This window comes from Anguilla anguilla, chromosome 4 (genome assembly GCF_013347855.1).
Source record: "Anguilla anguilla isolate fAngAng1 chromosome 4, fAngAng1.pri, whole genome shotgun sequence".
Lineage (NCBI taxonomy): Eukaryota > Metazoa > Chordata > Actinopteri > Anguilliformes > Anguillidae > Anguilla > Anguilla anguilla.
The window spans coordinates 27,606,979-27,622,007 of record NC_049204.1 but is presented as its reverse complement, the minus strand read 5'-3'; the positions used below and the strand labels follow the sequence as shown (position 1 = coordinate 27,622,007).

At 37.3% G+C, this 15,029-nt stretch overlaps 1 protein-coding gene across 4 annotated transcripts; it reads right to left on the bottom strand.

Annotated features, from left to right (window-relative positions):
• Positions 1–64: 64 nt before the first annotated feature.
• Positions 65–14,987, bottom strand: LOC118225320 (mesoderm induction early response protein 1-like). 4 transcript variants are annotated; one of them, XR_004764804.1, is made up of 14 exons: positions 14,927–14,987; positions 13,692–13,719; positions 13,455–13,600; positions 13,092–13,265; positions 12,706–12,835; positions 12,397–12,461; positions 12,232–12,304; positions 11,940–12,091; positions 11,225–11,306; positions 8,215–8,309; positions 5,911–6,038; positions 4,831–4,958; positions 1,051–2,911; positions 65–621 (listed from the first exon to the last, which is right to left on the bottom strand). XR_004764804.1 is itself a non-coding variant. In XM_035413514.1 (13 exons), the coding sequence occupies exons 1-13, from the start codon at positions 14,933–14,935 to the stop codon at positions 2,664–2,666; spliced, it is 1,458 nt and encodes a 485-aa protein (XP_035269405.1). In that variant the 5' UTR covers positions 14,936–14,987; the 3' UTR covers positions 65–2,663. The 4 variants fall into 4 exon arrangements, 3 of the variants coding, with proteins under 3 accessions (XP_035269405.1, XP_035269406.1, XP_035269407.1); XM_035413514.1 differs by having other exon boundaries at positions 65–2,911; XM_035413515.1 differs by having other exon boundaries at positions 65–2,911; positions 5,911–5,957.
• Between the last annotated feature and the right edge of the window lie 42 nt (positions 14,988–15,029).

The window sequence follows — 15,029 nt, the reverse complement described above, 5'->3', positions numbered from 1 at the left end:
GACTAAACGTCTCTCAAACTGGTGTGCAATGTTTTTTTAATTTTTTTTTTTTTTTTAACACTTGAACAGCATGGCTAGCTAGCTACAGGTGAGCTATAACACCTAACATGCAGCATAGCTATAGCTAATGTAAACTGTGCTAAGTACATCAGTTAACTAACTTGACATTTTCTAGCTATGACAACAAATTTAGACAGAAATAGAACAAGCAAGATAACATAATTACCTGTCAACTCAGCGTTGCATCTGAACCCCTTCGAGTCCCTGAGCTCTCGCAGTCGCTGAAAAGCCGAACGGAATGTCTCGAGGCTCGCCTTGCTCTCGTCAATGCCTTTTTGGTCATAATCCTTTGACAGTCTTTCTTTAGCGCTGTTGCCTCGCAAGGAGGTTCCGGGTTCGGTTCTGGGTTCAAATCCAGGTCCGACCGGATCCTCTCTGCGTGGAATTTGCATGTTCTCCCCGTGTTCACGTGGGTTTACTCCGGGTACTCCGGTTTCCTCCCACACTCAAAGACATGCATGTTAGGTGCGCTCCTGCAGTTGCCCTTGACCAAGGCACTGGCCTCAGAAGTGGTGTTGGTCCCCGGGCACTGCACTATGGCTGCCCACTGCTCCTAAGTAACTAGGATGGGTCAAATGCAGAGGAAAAATTACCCCACGGGGTTCAATATAAGTATATCTTATCTTTCTTTCCTTTTTTAATCAGTAGACGCCATCGCAGTCAAAGGTGGAACCATTAATTTCAGAACATTTTTCTCTGCCATTCTAGTTACCTAAAGCACCATCTCTGCTCTTAACTGTGTAGCTTACTCCGTAAACTTGCGACATGATGGACAGGTGGAGAGCTGTCCTGACTGGCCTCCTTGCAGACAGCTGTCCCGATTGGTGTTAAGATTCAGGCGCGGTGAAATTTAGTGGCTGATTTCAGAGGCTGGGACAGTCAAAGACGGGATATTTTTTCTTAGAGCTTATAATTTATTTATATCTGTTGGAATGTGAAGGAAATTTAACCAAAGATGAACAAAGTGTTTTAAAAAAATATATACTGCACCTTCTAATGCATAATTAACACTGTTGAAGCTCAGCTGACATTCACTTGTCCTCATCTGTTCCTCCAGGCTTAAAACAAATGAAAATGCACAATTAACAAGAGCTTGATTACTATTAATATTTATTCATTTAAATATTATCACAGTTACTAAAATGATCAAGAGCCTACTTTGTAAATTCACATTCAAAATGGAAAAAAGACACTTCAGCTTTTGAAAAAGGAAAAAACCTTTTACTGGAGAGAAAGAGGATGAGAAGTCAGCATTATTTGAGGGACTAAAGCTTTGACGCAAACTGCATATTAAACACAAAGTATTTGTGAATGCAGGTTAAAGCACTACAAAATACACCATTTTGAAAACATCCAGACAGCAACAAACTAACTTCTTGAAACAGCGTCTTCAGAGTACAAAGCCTTGTGAGGCAATAGTGCGCTCGAGTGTCGGGTACTTCTGGCCTGGGTGACTAGTGGTGACCAATAAACAACCACACATGAGCTGGATACACAGCAGCAATGTTAACAACTTGCACAGTGAATAGTTTCCCACCTCACAGAACCTGCACTCTGCAGCACTTCTGGATCAATGGGAGATATTGCACCGAGCCACGTCCACACATTTCATGGAGTCATTAGCAGTCCACAAATAAAGCACAAATAAATGGCCAAATAGTTTTGTCCAATGCACATACACATAAAAAAGAAAAAAAAAAAAACACAAAAATGTTGCTTAACCCATCACGGAATGTTAAAACTTGTCAGCACATTTTAAGGTCCATTTGCAGGGCAACATGAAAAAGAACTTGTAAGCAGGAAGTAAATGCCGAAAGACTCAGATCTGAATATATTCGCTTTCAGGTAATCAAGTATATGAACTGTACAAGATGAGAAATCTATACAAACTTTAGACACAAACTCAATAAGAGTTTTCTATAAAAGAAAGAAAGAAAGTCTACAAAGTATGTGGGAAAAATACAGTTTGTACTTTAACTGTCCCATAATCAGTAATATACAGGAGGACATCACTGATGTCAGCATCACACAAACGAACCATGGCAGCTCATTTCTTTCCTATAAGAAACAAAGGGTGCTTGGTAAGGCTTCCTGGAATCTCAGGTTTATTTGCTTTGATGACATGTAGCAGAGGTACTACGCTCAGATTCAAAACAAAAAATAGAAAAGTGCAACACCGTGTGCCTGTAAAGCTCCAGCATCCCCCTCGCCATGGAGACCGCTGTTCGCCAAACACTCACCCCTTGTTAAATGGCTTAAGAATATCTACTACCATACTTTGCATAAAAATATAAATATCTTTCGCTTACAAAAATATGAACCGACCATTTGTAAAACAAATAGGAAATACATTTCTTAAAATTTTTGATAGGTCACTCGTAAGGAAATTATGCGTCTTGTCAAGTTCTAGAAGACGCATGACTTTGGGATATAAAAGTGGAGGACGGTGGGCGCATACTCCATACAATCAGCCCGCCCTTCTCCCAGCCCCGGTGTGATGCGGCCTCCGCAGGGGGCGGGGTCACGCGTCCTCAGCCCTGCCGCCGCTGCTAGCCGGGGGGGGTCCGCCTCCCCCTGCGAGTCGCTCTCCGCTCTGTGCCTCTTCAGGGGCTTTTCGCAGCCCGAGTCCTCCTGTCTGCCAAACATTCTGGCTCGTCAGAGTCCTTCCTGCCGTCACTCAGAGGCTCGCTGCAGCCGTTTAGTGTCTCTGTCCGGAGCCGGAGCCGGAGCCGGAGTCGGAGCGGGAGCCGGGGCTCTCCCGGGTGTGGACAGGTTCCGTTCGTCTGTGCCCCTTCGCATTTCACATCGACCGCAACGGACGGGGATTCACCAGTGCTGTGACATGCTATGCCTGTGACACACATAAACCTAGGTAAGCCATTGCAATTCCTCATCTTAAAAATCTCTCAAAACACGCTTTTATAAGCTTGCTTGTAATTGTGACATACCCGTTTATATTTAGTCCTACCTATTCTTTCATTGATTTGCCTATCTTGAAGCCATTTTGGGCTTGGCCCATTTTTTTTTGCCCAGGAGTGTATATACGCTCACCGGCCACTTTATTAGGTACACCTATTCAACTGCTCGTTAACGCAAATATCTAATCAGCCAATCATGTGGCAGAAACTCAATGCATTTAGGCATGTAGACATGGTCAAGACAATCTGCTGAAGTTCAAACCAAGCATCAGAATGGGGAAGAAATGTGATTTGAGTGACTTCGAACGTGCATGGTTGTTGGTGCCAGACGGGCTGGTTTGAGTATTTCAGAAACTGCTGGGATTTTCACGCACAACCATCTCTAGGATTTACAGAGAATGGTCTGAAAAAGAGAAAATATCCAGTGAGCGGCAGTTCTCTGGGCGAAAATGCCTTGTTGATGGCAGAGGTCAGAGGAGAATGGCCAGACTGGTTCGAGCTGATAGAAAGGCAACAGTAACTCAAATAACCACTCGTTACAACCGAAGTATGCAGAAGAGCATCTCTGAACGCACAACACGTCAAACCTTGAAGCAGATGGGCTACAGCAGCAGAAGACCACACCTGGCACTAGCAAGTACCTAATAAAGTGGCTGGTGAGTGTATATATAGTTGTAATTATTAAATCCACTGAAACAACAAAACATCTGCTGTCTGACACATTCCTAGTATGTACAAACCAAGTAGACAATTTAAAATCTTCATCAAGAATATTAAAAAGCAAATAAAGTAAATACAGTAAATCAAGGATTAAAGCCCGATTTATACTTCATCACATGAACCTTTCAACAAGTCTCAGATGATAAAAATGCAGGTGTCACTTCACATGACATTATGCATTTCTACTTTGGCCAAGGCCTGCAGGGAGGATGCTGTTATCCCTATGGTAACATGACGCCAAACTGCTGATGCTTAGGCTAAGCCTACATTTGTGGAAACATGGCATCCTCTGGTGAATATGGCGAATATGCTATAGCCTAGTCACTTTGTTGTACGTCGCTCTGGATAAGAGCGTCTGCCAAATGCCTGTAATGTAATGTAAGAAAGAAATATATATATATATATATATATATATCCATGACACTTAATTTTGATGTTCCATCTGGCTGTCCAATCACACTGCGTGGCAAAGTATGACATCCGTGACCAAACTCTACAGGTGCACAACACAGAAATAGTGTCATGCGATACTTTTTTCAGTTGAAAATATCATTTTTGTCATACGACACTTGTTGAAAGGGTCATGCAATGAATTATACATCAGGCTTAATAATTACCAACCTATTACTGAATGGCACTTTGTAATCTGTAACACAGAAGAAGTGTGCACAGTGTACTACTAGTTTCTCAAATTTATCCATCTAATATACAATCTAGGGACACAAGAAATTTAACATAACCATATTTCTCAACTTCATCAATTTTTTATTGTAATTTAAATCACTACACTTATTTTGTTGTCTGTATGTGGGTGCTTGTGGATACCGCTTATGGTTGAGTTCTTAGTATCTTGAGTGTTCATGGATATGAATAATCAAGAATGACAATTAGATTTTAACTAGCTTGTGTGTCATTTATTGCATCATGTACGTATACGAGCCGATCTCAAACATAAAAGACTATGTAGCTGAAGGTCAAAGGGTGAGGTAGTACCACCAGAACACATTTTAAATGGTGTGACGTAGTGACTAAAGAAGAGATCATCAGGAAAACAAACAACACTCGCATGATACTCCATATGGATATATTGGTCATCTGTTGAGCAATGAATAAGATTATTAATGATACTGACCATTCTGGTTGCTGCTGTCATCTTTCTCAGAGTGGCTGGTGCTACTGTTAGAGGTAGTGGGAGGGGGAGAGGCTGCCCGGCTGGAGGCAGCGCTCTCTGTCTCATCCAACAACCGGTCCATATAATCCCTGTAAAGCAGCCCCCCGGTCACCGATTATCATTCAGCACCACGGTACACGGAGCGCAGTAACACGTGTGCATTTAGCATGTGTCCCGTGCTCAGACCTGTCAATCAGGGCGTGACCAGAACTTTTCAATCTCTCTTTCGATTAGAAAGATATCTACACTTCCAAACTGTCCTGTTGCATGCGATACGCATTTGTTTCCAATTGAATCAGTGTTATACTTTCTCATTTGGTCATGAATGGAGACTATTAATCAAGCTGCCATACATTTGTGCAATTTACATTATATGAGAATTAAGATATTCTCAGGTTTAAATAATTATTTCCATTGTGCACTGGAATTTGGTGACAATTACACACAGCTCAACAATTTGGGTGACAAATGTTTTTGTACAACTGGTGGCATGTCACTGTCCTCAATAACACCTGGTATTGATGTTTCTACAATAATTGCACCAATGGTACAAAGGAAACTGGCACCCCCAAAGCTTTTGTGAATTTGGGGGGGAAATTTTCAGCTCAGTTTGGCCCATGAAAACATTGGCGCAACTACTAAAATAGTGATAAATAAAGGTCCAATATGCATTGCTAACTTGGCTACAGGGACCATCACAGCTTTTGAACTAGTTTGCCTTAATAAAGTGGAGCATTTTTACAGCAAAAATAACTTCAGAAACAGTTCAGACATTCGTAATCCAAGTATTCTAATGCATTTAAGTCTTGCACTCAATTTAGGTCAAGAAATGTAATTTTAATGTAATTTTTAATCTTCAGTCAAAATTGCAATGAAAATTTCAAAAAGGTTCAAGCAAATCGCTACCCACAAAGTAAAAGCAGAGTAAATGACAATACCGTCTTTTCTGCTGTTAAAGAAATTACACTTGGGCCAAAGCCGAATTTGGCCAAACACACAATTTTCTTAAAAGCTCTCCCATTATGGACAGAAATCACTTACGTTACACCTGGGTGAAGATTATATTTCCTTTTCCCAAGTCTGGTTTGCTGTGCAAAGAAATCATAACGCTCAGATTTCTTCCACATGTAATAAAAGGCCACACATTCTCCTACAGATCTAGTTCTCACCTGAAAAATTTAATATCATCACAAAATAAATACCTGAAAGAAGAATCAGTGTTAATACAACAGCATATACACAACTCACAGAGAAACATCACAATCTGAGAACAATTAAAGGGATATTCCATCCAAAAATAATATTTTTATGATTTAAAAAAACTCACATTGAGTGTTATAAGTCCATCCACATAGTTCTTTCCAAATATGTCCCCAGGTCAAATTTCAACATGTGAGATCAAACCAGGCAAGTACAAAGCAATCTGATGGGCAAAATTCTGCACCTCAACACCATACATTTAAATAACCTTTACATACAAACACCTGGCCACATCCACAAAACTTTTTCTTAAATTCTTTACTTCTGCTATCAATAAGTTCAAAAGCAAAACCATGGGATTCATGAAATTTGCACAGACCATCAATTATGTAGGTATCCCATGTATATCAGAGGATGAATGCCAATTTATTAAAAATGTATCATAAACTGGATGCGTGCGCCTGTTCGTGTGGCTTTGCATGATGAAATACCCTAGCAATCCCATAAAAGGCTTGCCGACCTCAGGGTTGTGTGTACACATCAGCAAACTGTCACTCCGTATAAACCTATCTATGCGGCTCCCAGGGACTCATTCTCTCTCCAAGGCACGATTAGCCTAAAAGCAAGTATGCCATTTCAAGCATTGGCTGCACATGTACGGATCTTTATATATCATTATCAATAACCTTTATCAATAAACAAATTAATTTGATGCATTCCAAACAAGGTTATCATATAAATAAAACTTAAGATGAAAACTGGGTGTGAAAATAACAAATACTTCAATAAATTCTTTTTTCAAAAAATGTAACCAAAACTCTTAAAGCACACTTAAAACTAAAACCAAACTGAAATTGAAACCAAAAATAAAAACTAGTGAAAAATTAGAAGTTATTCAGATAGGACAGTTAATGTAGTTAAAATCAATAGTATATTAATAAAAATATCATATTATATTAATACAATTCTTTTGTTCATATTTTGTTAATATGAGGTATGTACAGAGGTCTGCATCTACTTTGTATAAATAAGGCACTTTAAACAAAAACTTCTTGTGCATGCATGTTACCAAAAGCATAGATTTTCATCGTACCAAAAAATTCAGACAAGAAAAAAATGTATATATATTTTTAAAAACACTATTGTAAGCGCAGATAACAATCAAATCTGACCCATGTTTTGTGAATGAGGGCCATTGAGTGTAGATATTTTCTGAATGTACTTACTGAAATCTTTAGGCAAACACACCCCGTTGTTTAACCAAAAGGGATGAAATAAGCAATCCATGCAATCCATTTCCATTTAAAAAAACCCACTTCCCAAATGAATTCCCATCAGCCTGGACATATTTTGCTGAAAAGTATACAATTGCATCTTAGAAGGGGAGAGAGTACTGTGAAGCTTCAGTTCCTTGCTGGTGCCTCTGAGACTGAGGTATGGGAATCCCTATGAGTCTGTGTCAGGACATTTTAATATAGTTTGAACCCTGTAGTTTCTGATAAGTGACTTCCATATATTTTAACAAAAGCTGCCATATGAATGTCAAAGAAAAAAAAAACATCTGGATGGATTGAGAACACTAAATGAAAGTGCAAAATCATGGCATTTTATTTTTAGGTATAAATATCCCTTTAAACAACAACAACATTTCAAACAAATATTTACTGAATTTAACAGTCATATATAATACATCAATATAATAATGAACTGAAACTTTAAGGTACTTGGATAACTTTTTAATGTACACTGAATAAATTCACAAATAAAATGTTTTTTTGTTATGTATAATGTCCTATTAAATTATTTTTATAAAAAGTAATATATAAAGCCTTTATTTACCCTCTGAGAACCTTTACATCAGCCATAAGTGAACTACTTAATTATACATATAAAACTATGAAGTAAAGAGCCAAATGAAGAAAAAGATGTGTTACGGAGCTCACTGTACATACATCAGTGACACATTAAATATCACAAGACACAAATCAATAATAAAGAGTAGGTTTTTAAAAAAAAGTATTACTTGCCTCACAAAATATACTGACTCTATGCTGACCAAGACTAACACATGAGTTTCAATAACTTTTGTAAAGTTACACAGCATCCAACTTCACAGACAAAACACAGAAACCAAGTCCTGCTTACCTTGTTTGCTTGTATTAAATGAAAATCTTTTCCATAAGCTTTTAGTCCTTGTTCAAAATTTCTACATTCCTCCTCTGTCCACACTGACAGTTCTTCTGTAGCAGAGAAATACATTCATGTTTTGACAATTGATCACTTGTCATATAGTCAAGTTATTCAAACACTGAAATACCTTCTGTCTCTTTCTCGTGATGTACATTTATCATCATTACACTGCAGCCCAAATGCAGGCATACTGGGTGTTGTAATAAAAATCTGTAGGATGTAATTGTTCCCATTCAAATGCTGCTTAATGCTCTGCATATAATAAAACCATTTTCTAAGAATGATTTTCAGCTCAGAACATGATATTCACAGAATGCATCTCAATGCAACACAATTAATTTGACTTATTTTCAGTAGGCGTTTAAAGGAGTAACATGGTGGTTTTCAGACTTTCTCGGTTTTATGTGCTATTTGCACAAGAGGCATTGAAGAAACACGATGAGTAAAGTATTAAATATGTCTGTTCTTTATATTTGGAGAAATATGCGTTTTAAATTTATCGTCCTATTTTCAACCGGTTGAGAATGTTATCGACTTGAATTGCCCGATTGAATTGTATGACAGTCGTAAGACAGTCTTGAGCACTGAGGTTCAGAACATCCCCCAGCCTACAATCTCAAAACTACACACAGTTAACAGCAGCAAAATCATGCAGAGGGAGACAAATGAGGACATGCAAAGCTTGTTTGATCTGAAATGTGAAGGAACTGCCTGATTTATCAAGACGTAACACTGACAACCTATTGCAGGGTAACATCACAAAATGACACAAAAGCTGTTTGTTTCAAAGGTTCATCTGGCAATCATTTTGGCCCACACTTTTATAATACACTGGCAATATATCCACATGACTTTCATTATTAAAAACAGCCGAGGCTGAATTAAAATCCATTCAATTTCATTACATTTTAATTCAGGTCAATAATAGTCTCTGTGTGGGGTTAAAGTATATGCATGTCTTACATTAACATATCATGCTAACCATTCTTTGTCACTACAAGGATATCCATGCAATACAAACTAGTAGATTGTTGAAAACTGTAATTCAGATAACATGCTAGTGAGTGTAATTAATGCACACTTGTTTGGGGAAGGCATACAGTGTTAACTGGTATTGCATTTCCTCATTTTATTGTCATTTGTCAGAGGTGGAAGGGTGGGGGGAATGGAACAGTTTTGCAGGTATGCTTTACATTATAAATGTTTTTATGTCTAGTCATTATAGTTAAGCTTTCCTCGATCTTTCAAAAATGAAGACGGAAACAACAGACTGTGCTTTTGTTGGTGGGAAAAATAGAACGCCCCGCGGCAATAAAAGGGTTCCAACAAAAGGGTATGCGAGTTGTTGTTGTTCTTTCATTTTCTCTTTGCGGTTTTTTTATTATTTTTTTTGCATTTGAATTTATGGACACGTAAATAATTTCACGGTGATGTGGGTCAAAAACCCTTTCTGATTTCCATAAACCGTCTTCACTGGTTGAATCCTTGATTGGAATGGTTACTTACATTCTACATTTACATTATTATTATTATTATTAATAATAATAATAATAATAATAATAATAATAATAATAATAATAATAATTAATTAGTATAGCCAAAAATCAAACAAGTAGTAATTAACACTATTTTATTCTTTCTATTCTGAATAATATACTACATTTTGTGTCAAAGAATCATTATCTTATTCTCTTGCAAAAAACATTTTCAGCCCGTCTATATATCAAACACCACTGGTGACCGACATTCTAAAGCAACAGTGCCCTGACACACCTTGTCTAATTGTAATAGTACATCTCCGCATAATTTACCACCTAATAACTTTATTCAGAATTTGACTACTTTATTCAGACTACTAATGCAGCAGCATTCAGCATTGCAGCAATGCTACACATGCAGCAAACAGCATAACAAACCAACAACCACATAACTACAACTTTAACTCTTAGAACTATTGCTACAAAGTACAAGCTGAACTATAAAAACACATAAAACATGTATAACCGTACGTGTATGACTACATGGTCAAAGCAATCTAGGGGTTTTTTACCATGAAATAAAAAAGGCACCATGACTGACTAACCAGCACAACATAAAACCGTTTAAAGAAGCACTATCAATAAATAATCACATTCCTCAATTCGTTTCTGCATTAAAATGTGTTTTACTAAGGTAGAATGAAAAGTCGGTATGTCTAAATTACTCAAGTATTTATTTATTTTGGAGGGGGAGGGGGCATCCTAAAGCCAGCCTTTTTCCCTTTGGGTGTGTTTTTTTCACCCAAAAAACATTCATTTATTGCTTTAAAGGGAAATATGTTTATAAATCAAATAGAAAACAAGATTCAAGTGCTTTTCAATGAACACTCATTACAGCATTAAATGCAAATGGTATTTCATTTTAGGCCAAGAAAATAACAAAACCATTCACAAAAGGTTGATTGCACATTTTATCTTACTTTTCTTATGATAGTCATATGCATTGAAACTCCATTTCTCCTTTTTAAATGTGTCACGAGCTGGCTAGCTTTAATTTAGCTAGGCGGAAATGAATGGAGAATATACAGTCATCGTTTATGTATATATACGGAAGAAAGTGTGACTAGTTTCCATTTATTGCAAGCCTTTTTGAATCCGTAAAATCAAAAAGAACCAATCGTATAATAGAAGGAGCTTGAAAAGGTTGAATTGTACATATTACTATGGACCAGTTAGTCCATAAATTAGGTTTTCATCTAAGGTATACTGATTATACTATTAAATGAATAAGATATGTCTGAATGAATACATTCACTATACAAACTAAATGGAATTTTCCATTCATTTGAATACAATGCACATGATAATACACAGCATGTAAGCATAAAATTCCAAAAGATGCTATTGTTACAAGTGGGCTGCACTATAATGACATTGATAATAATAACATTGTACTTCACATTTCTAAACAACAAAAATCATCTTACCTCTGGCAGCTTTTACATTAAATCTTAGTCTTCTTAAAGCTTCATCAGTATTAAAATTGCACTTCACCAATTCATAAAGGGCCTGCAATAGAAATGTGTGACATTGAAGAAACAACATTGTTATGCATGCATAAAGATTAAAATGGATTAAACAGTCTAAAACATGCACTTGAAAGTCTTTCAGTAACTTAATGTAGCTAGGGCAAAAACTATATAAAAAGGATTAGTCAATTTTTTTAAATAATCAAGGATTAGTCCACTTAAAATAATCCAGACCCCTTTCCGCAGTTTAATATATTTGTTTAATTTATTAAATATTAATCTTACAATACAAGTACATTCATATCAAATAAATAAACATTAATTAAAAATCCCCAGATCTCCGTGTACACAATTATAATCGTATGCTTAACCATTCAATAAATATGCGCTATTTAACAAAATTGGCATCACATAATCATGTTTTCACCGGGTCAGGAGTAGGCTACACCATGTGATTACCACGACTCGCCACTTCATACCACCCCCGCTTACTGTCTGAGGCACTTCCCCCTCCGCTGTCTTTCTAGGGGAAACCCTTAATCGAATACCCCACAATTAATTCTACCAACGGGCAGCTCCAGAATGGCTTCAGATTTGCACAAAGAACCTTTCTCCTTTTATGAGGCTTTCTATTTAGCTCAGAGTGAGATTGTATGGGTGGTCTTTACCATACCTGCTCATTGTCTTTTATGTGGGAACCCTCTGGAATGGCATCTACTCCCTTTTCCTCACCAGTACGTTTAGAGGCTTCGGTCAAAAACTCCACCACTTCATTTTCAGGAAGCAATTCTGGGTTCCACAATAACTGATCATCATTCTCATACACTACAATGGGGAACAAGAGAATAACACCAATTATGGCAATTCATTTAAGCACTTTCTTCTGTGAAAATGTTTACATGCTTGAGAATAAAGCAACTTCATTTAAATCACTCACATCGTTCAAAAAAACTGATTCCCGTTACCTTTCTCATTGTCTTTGTATCTGCACAGCCCTGAAGGCGTTTCAGCCTGATACATAGAGCCCACCATGATCTCCTGAAATCCACAATTCAAATGGATTTTAAATTCATTTTTAAACCCATCCGACTCCGCTAAAGAACACTTCACCTAACTGTTGTAACGTTTACCTTTTTCCAGTCTTCAGAGGGAATATAATCTTCGTCCTCCTCAGATTCCTCTTCAGCATCATTACCTGAAAAGAGCACCGACTTTTAAAGACAAATGTAATGTATAGGAAAACCATTCTTCTGCAGTAAATCCTTTCAAATTTGGAAGAGACAGGCAATCCTGCTGAAGCAACATATTAAATGTAAATGGTGGCTTACAGTGCATTCCTTAGGCAAGACTTCACGCACCATTAGACTTTTAATTTCCTATTCTCATTCAGCTGCATTCATATGACCATCGTCTACGCAACAGACAGAACACCCACATACTTTCAAAGTACTTGCACCGTCGTGGGCGGATCAACTCAGCAGTATCATGTGAAGTGACAAATGGAGTTTGGTCATCATTAGAGGACTGAGTCTCATCTTCCTGCCCAGAGGAATCCTTCACTCTCTCATCCTAAAACAATACAAAAAAATACAAAAAACATCAAATAGCATTAATGGAAAATTTAGCACTGAAGTGCATTTCACAATTAGATGGTCTTGCAAAACATCCTGCTACATCTCTGACAATCCATATTCAAATTTAAGAATATATACTCACAAAAAAACAAGCATAACTCAATACCATCTGAAAAATGATCTGCATTTCAAATATTTCATGCAATTCTGGTGGCAAATGAACAAATCGTATGCACGTAATAGACACAAACCATATTCCTTTTCAATTCTCCGGTACTTCTGCTGTTCTCATCATTTTCCACATATTCCTCTTCTTCTTCCTCGTCCTCCTCAATCTCAGCATCATCCTCATCCTCTTCCTCCTCAGCAGAACCACCACCATAGCCATATATACTCAACAGCTCTTGAATGGGCATTTCTCCCTCCTGCAGTATGAATCAAGCACAATCAAATGGCTGGCAAAATGTAGGCTATTACAGATTAATCAACCTTTACTGAAAGAAAAATCTTTACAATTGAGAAATAAATATCAATTACAACAGCCAGAAATGCATAGAAAACAGACTGTGATTGTTACTGGTCTTTAAAAAGTACTCTGAGCAAGTTTGACTTACTCGAGCAAGGTCATCAATCTCTGTGCTGAAGTTTGTTTCTCCCTCTAGCATCTCCTCCTCTTCAAGAGTTCGTTCATCATCGTAATCATGAATGAGCATCTCAACCGAAGGATCAAACTCATGGTCGTCAGAGCCAGCTGAATCTCCTGTAAAACATACAAATAAAATTATACTGCCATAATAGCTACAAAAAATAAAAATACAAGAAAATATATAAGTCAGAAGCTTTTGTGTTACCTGCTGGGCTCGAGCTCCCAAAGGAGGACTAAAATGACAAAAAAAAAAAGCATATATATAAATTAATAAACCTGTGAGACAGAAACAACAAATAACATAATGGACAGATATGAGATAACCTGAAACCGGGTTACTGTAACTTTTCACCAAGTAATCAACCAGTAACTGAGACACCGTGAGATTGACTGGTAACAAACAAGAACGATTTACAAAGTTGCCTAGATTCGCCCATCAAAGAAAGGAAATTAATAAATCAAAGCGAATTTAGCGTTATCTTAACTAGCTAGATTTTATGATGGAATTTGTGTGGGCATATTAAACCAGGTTCCTCTTACCAACCATCACGCTACCTAGATAATTAACTATAAAGCCATCTAAGTTGAATCATTTTACCTCAGAAACTTCACTTAGAATCTACCTATGTTATCCCCATTGGGGTGGTTATAGCTATCTTACGTGTTTCATAATGTATAACATAGTACATGTACACGTACGGTAATTACAATTTAAATATATAACTAACTTAGCCAGATAACTCTCCAGCAAGGACGGCGAGATGGTTGGTTCCAAGGGGTAGCACTAGCTATCTACGCCACAATACAGAGATAGCAACGCTCGCTTGTTGGTTCTCAGTACAACTGCCATAATTTCATTAGAGTTGGCTCGCTAGAGAGGTGCGCGAAAGTAGCAAAATCGTTCGGCCACAGAACTTGGTGATAGCGAACTAAATGCACCATTTTCAATACTTCTGTAGAGCTACTCGTGAGGCGGGCCTAGTAAATACAAAACTAGTAAGTTTAAGCTTGCTATATAGAAAAGCGCGCCTGAAACAAGCAAGCTAGCAAAACAGGTAAACTGGCTATCTTGACATCAATCTTGAACACAGATCTCGACTATTACAACTGACTTACACATTTATTCGGAAAATTGTAAATAAAATGCATCACATTAATATTTAACCAGCTTGCCTAAAATTATCTCAGCAGCTAGCTAGCTTGATACATTTGTTTAGCTAGCCAACTAGCTAGCCAATTTATAAATAAGTTTGCAAATAGCTAGCAAGATGACATTTTGAAATAAACAAGCAGACAATGTTATTTAGCTAAACAACGCATTGCATGAATCGTGTATTTTTGTCCACTCTAGTGTTTCTAAGGCACAAAATAAACCGCCATTATCACAAAGCAATTCTATTATGAAGAATATTTATATCTAGCTTTGAGTTTTTTCCTTACCTCCGCCATGTTTTCTACGCTAAAAGGGTCATAATTCGTGTCATCACAACTACCCGGATGAACTCCCCCGCCCTACATTAAATGACGTAATGTGCTACTTGAA